At 60.9% G+C, this 7,801-nt stretch overlaps 1 protein-coding gene across 2 annotated transcripts; it reads right to left on the bottom strand.

The window, feature by feature from the left end:
- Positions 1-70: 70 nt before the first annotated feature.
- Positions 71-6,803, bottom strand: IKZF4 (IKAROS family zinc finger 4). Of its 2 annotated transcripts, XM_031557646.1 has the most exons (6): positions 6,702-6,803; positions 5,685-5,789; positions 2,819-3,079; positions 2,567-2,734; positions 471-620; positions 71-300 (listed from the first exon to the last, which is right to left on the bottom strand). In XM_031557646.1, exons 1-6 carry the CDS (start codon positions 6,739-6,741, stop codon positions 86-88), a joined length of 939 nt encoding a protein of 312 aa, XP_031413506.1. In that variant the 5' UTR covers positions 6,742-6,803; the 3' UTR covers positions 71-85. The 2 variants fall into 2 exon arrangements, with proteins under 2 accessions (XP_031413506.1, XP_031413507.1); XM_031557647.1 differs by lacking the exon at positions 6,702-6,803 and having other exon boundaries at positions 5,734-5,770.
- Between the last annotated feature and the right edge of the window lie 998 nt (positions 6,804-7,801).

Here is a 7,801-nt window from a genome sequence, read left to right as displayed (position 1 = left end):
ACACAGCCCCATCCCATCCCATCCCATCCCATCCCATCCCATCCTGCAGGGTGGAAGGCGCAATGTGAGCACCCACAGCACCCAACTACAGAGCGTGAGCCATCAGTGCCTCAGCCCCCCCAGACCCCTCTCCCATCTGCCCAGGCTGGGGAGGGAGCAGCCCCTTACCCACGAATTTCTGAGGCGTGGAGCGCTTCCTCTTGGTGAGGCTGTTGGCCAGGCGGTCGATGAACGTCGGCCGGTCGGCGGAGGGGTGCAGCAGGGAGTCCGGCACGATCTCCAGGTCCCTCATCTCATCACCTGGCAATGGAACACCACTCAGACAGGGGGTGGCACGGAGCAGTGGGAGGGGACGCCGTGCCAGCCTCGGTAGCGCTTTCTACCCCATGGCCACTGGGCACGGAGAGCAGCAGGGCTCCGGCTGGGACCCCCAGCAGCCCGGTCCTGGTGTCCCCCCCCCCAGCACCCACCTTGCTGGCCGGCCAGCGCCTGCGGCTCAGCGCTCAGACTCTGCAGGTAGCTGTGGCAGCGCTCCTTGTGCTCCTCCAGCGTGCTCTGCTGCTTGTAGCTGCGGCCGCAGTAGTTGCACTTGTAGGGTTTGCCAACGGTGGGAGAAGAGACTGCAAAACACACAGATGAAAATCAGATCCGTGAGGACAAGCGGGTGGCCACCGAGCCACCGACGTTGAGCTCCAGGCTGGCTCTGCTCTGGCACCTCTGTACAGGTAGCTGGGTCAGCGCTGAGCAGCTGCTGTGCACTCAAGGAGCTGCTTCACAGCGCTGGGACCCACAGCCCCGGATCCCCACCCCGTGGCCGGGGCACGAAGCTGCCTCCCCGCTGCTCCCAGCCAGAGGGCAGCAGAAGGGCCACCGCGCGTTTCCCCGTGGGAGCTGTGGCTCAGACAGCAGAAGCCGATGCTGAGCGAATCCCCCTCACTCCTCGCTCACGGGAGGGTTTGTCACAGTCCAAAGGCGGGGGGGTGAGGAGGGGATGCCACCAGGCCCTGAACGCCAACACGTAAAGGCGCACCAGGAGTTGGTTCCTCCATTTAGCTGTTAGAGCCTCGACTGCAAATTCCATCGCATCTCATGGACCTCCATCCCTCCCTCAGCTCTCAGTTCCCTCCACGGCTCCGTTGTCACTCCTGAACAAAAGACCCAAATGCGGGGGCCGTCCCCTCCCCAGCAGTGGGGTCTCCTCAGGACCCCGAGGCGCAGACAAGCACCACACGGCACCACAGGACACACGAAGCCCACCCCAAAATCTCCTCCAGCCTCGGGTCTGCGAGGCAGAGGGGCCCCCAGTGCTCAGCACAGCCGCCCCAGGAGGGCACAGTTCTGATCTGTCGCAGCGTTTGATCTGGATCTGAACGCCTCTCCTTTTTGGACAGCACATCTTCCGAGATGAAAGCTGCTGCTTCCCCCGTGGGATGGGTGGTGTGGGATCCGAAGGGCTGTTGGGGGGTGGGAGGGGAGAACCGCGCTGCTGCCGTCCGCCGGGCAGGGAGAGCGCCCGGCTCTCGCCTGTGAAATCCACATTAAACGAAGGTTTTCTCGGTAATTAGCTGCCATACAGACTGATTGCTGTTTGATATGCTGTGAGGACGCGTCCCACTTCTGTGTCTCTTGGCGAGGGCTCGCAGACACCTTCATACGCCAGCGGCGGGGGGAGGCTGGCAAGGCTCTCAGTTGGGTTCTGATCCCAGGGAAGGGGGGTTCTGACATTGGGAATTGGGGTTCTGACCCAGGAAAGGGGATCTGATCCCAGGGAAGGGGGGTTCTGACATCGGGAATTGGGGTTCTGACCCAGGAAAGGGGATCTGAGCCCAGGGAAGGGGATCCGGGCCCCCCAGCAGGATGGGGACAGCGCTGCTCTCCACACCCGAGCACAGCAGAGCTCACGTGTGCTCTTTGCCCTCCACCGTCGGTGTCAGGAGGGATTCTGCCTCCAGCCACTGACTTCTGGCTTTTTTTTTTAATCCTCAGAGATAAGGAAAGATTCCAGGGTACGGATTTCTTTGCCTGTGCTTCCCATAACTGTCAGAGGCCATTAAGCTCACCTCCTCCCCAGGGGAACGGGCTCTTCTGGGCACCTGAACCCGAAGCGCCCCGGCAGCACTGCCAGGCAGGGTTACCCACAGCCCCACCAGCTGAGACACAGCAGAACCAGAGGCAAAACCACCTCTCAAATGTCACGTTCAGCAAGGACAGCATCAGAACAAAGCAAACAGAACCCCTCCATGCTCCGTGTTTCCACTGGGGCAAGGCACTCCCAAGGGTGGGACCTATCTCGACTCAATAAAACCCATTAAACATTTATCTTTACGAGAAAGAGATGCAGCAAGCCCAGAACCTCGGGGCACAGCGCCCTCCACCACCCCCAGCTTCACATCCAGGACACAACGACCCCCCCAGCACCCACCCAACGCTGCTGCTGCGCCACAGGAAACCTCAGACTGAGCAACAAGGAGCCCGAGCTGCCGGGTGCGCCGGGCTCAGCTCCCAGCCGTGCACCTCCCACTTCATCCCTCCCCACCTCCCTGCTCCACCCTGGCCAGGCACCCACCAGAGTGTGTCCTCAGGTGTCCTGTGAGGGCGTCCCTCCTACGGCAGGCATAATTGCAGAAGGGACACTTGAAGGGTTTCTCTCCAGAGTGCAGCTTGATGTGACGAAGGAGGTTTCCCTTCTGGGTGAAGGAAGCCCCACACTGGTTGCAGTGGAACGGCCTTTCTCCTATGAGACAGAGCAGAGCATGAAACACCCAGAGGAAAACAGAGCCCGGCTCCCTCCCTCCCTCCCCCCGTGAGCCCCACTCACCCGTGTGGCTGCGCTTGTGCACCATCAGCACGTTGGGGCCGATGCACACCATGCCACACACGTCACACTTCAACTTGCCGTTGGGCAGCCGGATGCCACCGGGGGAGTGGGGCTCCTGGCCCGGCCCGTCACAGAAACCCAGAGGCTCGGAGAGAGAATCCTCCACGATGACGCTGTCGTCCTTTTCCAGCATGCGGTCTTCCTGTGCCAGCAGCCGGCTGCCTTCCTCATCGCTGTACATCTCCACCTTGATGGAGCTGGCTGCGGGAGGGCAGAAAGGACACGGCTCAGGCAGGGTTTGCTCCTACGGGAGCAGCTCTGAGTGCTCTTTGCTTTGATGGTGACAAGGCGCATCTCCTCGTGCTGCTGGGTGCACTGGAACAGACAACGGCACGGGATGCCTGTCTGCGTGTCCAGGTACCATTGCTTTGGTGCTTTGGCGACCGACTGCGAGCAAAAAGCATTTTGCCCCCCGCATCCAAGGGCAGAGGGAGAAAGAAAAGCCACTTAAAGCGCTTGGGAAGAGCAGAAAACACCGAATTTTGATTGTGAGTCAGTAAAGGCTCCACATTTTCCAACACAAGGAGTGCCCAGCGTGAGTCCCTCGGTCAGCAAACCCCAGCCTGCAGCAGAAAAGCACTCTGCTGCAGGTCCTCATCCTTGCTGGAAAACCTGGGATCCAACCATGGAAACAGAGAAAAGAGAACCTGAGCAGGGCAGCAGCGCAGGGAGCAAACGCTGCGGTGGCACAGAGCCCCGGGTGACAGCACAGCAACCCACGCGGCTGCTGGAGAAAGTCCCACATGCTGGAGACCCCCCCAGGGCACTGCCCCCTCCATGAGAGGCAAAGGGCAGCCCAAGAGAGCCCAGCAGAGCTACAGGCACTGCTGGCCGGAGCCGGAGGGCGTGGAGCCGGGGGCCACGCCGCCACAGACCCCCCCCCACCTCTCCTTCCTCCTGCAGCACCAGGAGCGGGGCGGCTGCGCTGGCAGCGACCTACATTCCTGGCTGCTCCACGAGCTGTGGAATGCCACGGATCAGACGGGCTCCAGAGGATGGCAGTGGGACAGCGAGGGCTGCGCTGGCACAGATGGGGAGAGGAGCCTTCCTCCTTCCCTCCTCTACCTCCACAGAGCTGCTCTCTCCCTCAGCCGCACCTCCAGGCCCTTTCTGGAAGCAAGAAGTGCCATGCAGAGCAAGCCCTCAGCTGACTGCGTTGGGAAGCATCCTCCCACTGAGCAGAATGGGAGGGAATCCCTCGGGATGTGCCAAGGACAGCAGGAATACCTGCTCTGCTGGCCTGTGCTGCTCTGAACCCTCGCCCGGGTCACCCAGAGCCCACAGCCTCAGAGAAAACATTTACAGGATCCCTTGAAATATCAGACTCTGATTGCTTCTGTTTAAAGCAGGAGGATCTTCCCAAGCCCTTCGGGGAGCTGCTGGGGCTGAACTGTATATACACAAAGGAGATTTTTGCTGCTGGCGGGGATGATTCCAGCATCCAGGCTCCCTGGTGGAGGCAGGCATGGGAGCACAGCCCTGCAGGAATCCCAGAAGCTTCCAGATCTGACGCTGCTGTGCTCCCCAGGGCTCCTTTGGGTCTTTGCTGGGGGCAGAGGGCTCTCAGCTGTGGGCCCGGGCACAAAGCTGAGTGAGGAGCCCAGGAATCCCAGCTCTCACTGCCTCACTTCCCCTCCTGTCCCGCAGACAATGCTGCCTTCCCAGAGTGGCTCTCAGCAGCAGCTGTGCCTCCAGCCCGGCTCTGGCAACCACAGGCACTTTCAGGCCATCTGCTGAGCCATTGGCTGCAGCCCGGGGGGCTCAGAGCCACAGCAGCCCTGGCAGAAGCAGAACCTCCCTTCCACGCTGCCCAGCGCCTCCGGGAGCATCGGGGGCCCCCACGGGAGCACAGACACAAAGCAAAACCTCCAATCTTGATGGCAGGAGCTGCCTGGATGCGCTGACGTTCGCTGCGCTTTGATTTTCTTCCTTCCCCCCCCACACAGTTCCCCTGAGGACTTGTTTTTTTTTTTTCCTTGGGCGCAGGAGGAAGGCCAACTATTGTTCTGTAATTCTCCTTTCAGAACCAACGCAGAGTCCGGTCGCGCTGAGAGAGCCGTCTCCTCTGGCAGCACAGGTTATATAATATTCCTGCTCCTCTGGGGCACCACGCTTGCTGGATGAACCAGCTGTGAAGTCAAGTCGGATCAGAGCAATGCCATCACCGGCGTCCTGCTGCTCACGGGGAAGGGCTCCTTGCTGCCCTTTCAGCTGGTCCACGTGCTCAGCTGTTTTTGCTTCCAACAGAACCGCTCTCCACTGAAGGCTTCATTTCTTCGCACGGCTTCTAAGCGTTTTTAGAGGGCAAATAGATAACAAACAGCTAAAAAAAATCCCCCCAAAACGGAGGTAACTCACGACGTTACCCCTTCTGAAAACGAAATTCATTTCAACTTTTTCACCCTGCCTCAGAAAGGGCTGCTTTGAAGGACTGAAGCAGAGGCGCCCCATCGCTCCGGGTGGGTCAATCACAGGGGAGTTCCTCCGCTACGGAGAAGCGATGCAGAACTCCGGGCTCCAGCAGGGAGAGAGGGAGAACTGGAGCTGTGCTGCTCCACACCCCCCAGCGGGGTCCATCCCACAGAGCACAACCACAGCACAGACGCCCACCTGCTGCCCGAATGGCGCTCAGCCACCAGAAGCCCCACGGAGCCCGGCCCACGCTGCGCCCAGCGCTGTGGGATGGCAGCAGTCGGGCAGCCAACGGCACAGCCTGGACCCGGGGTGCTGGCTGAGGCTCTCAGTGTCACCTGAAAGCAGTTCAGAGACCCGGATGGGGTTGGGGGCAGCATGGGGGTGCACTCACCACTGAGGGAGCGGCTCGGGGAGGAGTGCTGGCTGTTGGGTGTGCTCACCGCAGCTCCCACGATGGCCGAGCTGAACTCCTTCTCCAGAGAGGAATCCCCGCTGCCTTTGGGAACGCAGAAAGGGAAGAGGGATGTGAGTGAGCCCTGAAGCTGCCCGCCCCCTGCCAGCCCTGCACAGCACTTGGTGTGCAGCGGTGCCGCGGGGGGGCACACAGCAGTGACCCCCAGCAGGTATCTGCCCCCCAGCAGCAGCCCCAAGTGAGACCTGGCAGCACCACACAGCAGAGCCGTGCCCGCAGCCCCCAGACCACAGTGGGGAGGGCGAAGTGCTTTGGGATGGGAAGCACAGGAGTTCTGTCCTCAGCCCCCTCTGGGACAGGCAGGACCCGCAGCGCCGTGCCCCCCAGCCTCCCCATCACGTCCCTCACCGACAGCTCGTCACGCTGCAGGAAATATTGGGTCACATTTCCTTTGCTCTAAAAACAAACGGAGGTGCCCACGGCGCTGGCTGCGGTTCCCCTGGGAGCTCCCGGCTGCAGGCAGTGCCAGCAATGCTGCTGGGTGGGCTCAGCCTGGCAGCATCCCCACCCTGCTGCCCTGACAGGGACACAGCTGTGCCCCAAAGGCCTTTTCCTCCAGCCAGGCTCCAGGCTGAAGGAGAAGCGAAGCAGAGCAGCAGCCCAACTTCAGGGTAGCTCAGCTCCATGCACCCAAAGCCCACAAGCAGCAGGAAGCAGCTCTGCAGGGCCAGCAAAGCACCCAGAGCCCTGAGGCAACGACCCCCCACACAAACACACACAGCACTGCAGCTCTGACCCTTCCAGCCCTCCAACAGCCCCGAGCACTCAAACTTCAGCCCAAACTTCCAGGGCTTGGCTCGGCACAGCTCATTAATTAGCTGTTTGTCACGCCTGCAGCGCTAACGCTCCCCAGCTCCTCAATGAACAGAGCTGGATGCTGAAGCACCTTACAATGCCAGCGACCCAAAACAGGGAGGCAATGGAGGTGGGACGTACCAGATATGTAGGATCGTCCATTACAGTCTTCTATATCCATCCTTAAGGTACGTTGCTGAAAGAGAGAGCAGAGCAGAGTCAGAGTTTGCCTGCAGGAGCTGCTCAGCCATCTCCCCAACCCCCCCCCCCCAAACTAAAGCATGTCTGGGGCTGAGCTCTGTGAGCCCCCACAGCGCAGCCCCACATCACCATCAGCCCCAGAGGAACAGAAACCCGGCCCTGGGGGGGCACAGAGCCATCACCCACCCCAGGGACAGACGGACACGGAGCACTGAAAGCATGGAGTGGGGACATCTGGTGTCGTTCTGCTGATGGGAAGAGCTGGGGTTGGGGCAATGGGACCGAATGGCAACGCGGCGTTGTGCCCAACGGTCTGCAGACACCACACTCCAAAATGAGAGGGAAACCCCCCCAGCTGGGGTAACAAACTCATCATATATGAGGTGGCTCTTATTGGTCGGTTCCCATCGCTTTGCTGCGTTACACACACGCTCAGATCGCCTGCATGCAGAGCACTGGCTGTGCAGGGAAACTCCTCTCTCTGGAGCACAGCCCAGCCTGGCAGCGGTGGGCACTCAGCCCTGAGCTCCTCTGAGCAGTGGGCGATGGGGCCGAGACCCCCTCCCCCGATTTGTTGCCCCCCCGTGAGCCCCCTCCACGCACACAGCGCTTTGTGCCACCAAGCAGAGACCTCAGCGACGCTGCGCTGAAACTGGAGCAGCACTCAGCACTGAAAGAAGGGCTGCCCCCCCCAGGGGCTGCATTCAGGGAAACAAAGCCCCCCCCAACAGCCCAGTTTAACCAAACCCCGGGGCTGAGCACGGAGCCATCCAGACGTCCTCTGTGCTGAGCACACGGGGGCTCCTGAGGACAGCAGGGTCAGCGCGTGCCCCCCATCCCAGCCCTATGCTGCCATCCCTGCAGCTCGCAGCCCCCCCAGGACAGACCCACTGCCTTCACACGGGGTGAGGGCGGTAAGAAGCACCACAGCAGTCCCTGCAGTTTCTCTTCCCAAAGCATTGTTTCCATTCGCTCTGTTTTCCAACATGAGAGCTTTTTTTCCACCTTTGCCACGAATAGGAGCCATAAAAAAAGAAGGG

This window comes from Meleagris gallopavo, unplaced genomic scaffold, assembly GCF_000146605.3.
Source record: "Meleagris gallopavo isolate NT-WF06-2002-E0010 breed Aviagen turkey brand Nicholas breeding stock unplaced genomic scaffold, Turkey_5.1 ChrUn_random_7180001902790, whole genome shotgun sequence".
In the NCBI taxonomy this organism is placed as follows: Eukaryota; Metazoa; Chordata; class Aves; order Galliformes; family Phasianidae; genus Meleagris; species Meleagris gallopavo.
This window is presented reverse-complemented; position numbering and strand designations above follow the sequence as displayed.

Coding starts and splice junctions, on each gene's coding strand:
- IKZF4 (XM_031557646.1), bottom strand. CDS start 6,741: ATGGATATAGAAGACTGTAATGGACGATCCTACATATCTG. Junction 3,080..5,684: donor CCCGAGCCGCTCCCTCAGTG/GTGAGTGCACCC, acceptor GCCCTCCCGCAG/CCAGCTCCATCAAGGTGGAG. Junction 301..470: donor GGCGCTGGCCGGCCAGCAAG/GTGGGTGCTGGG, acceptor TTCCATTGCCAG/GTGATGAGATGAGGGACCTG.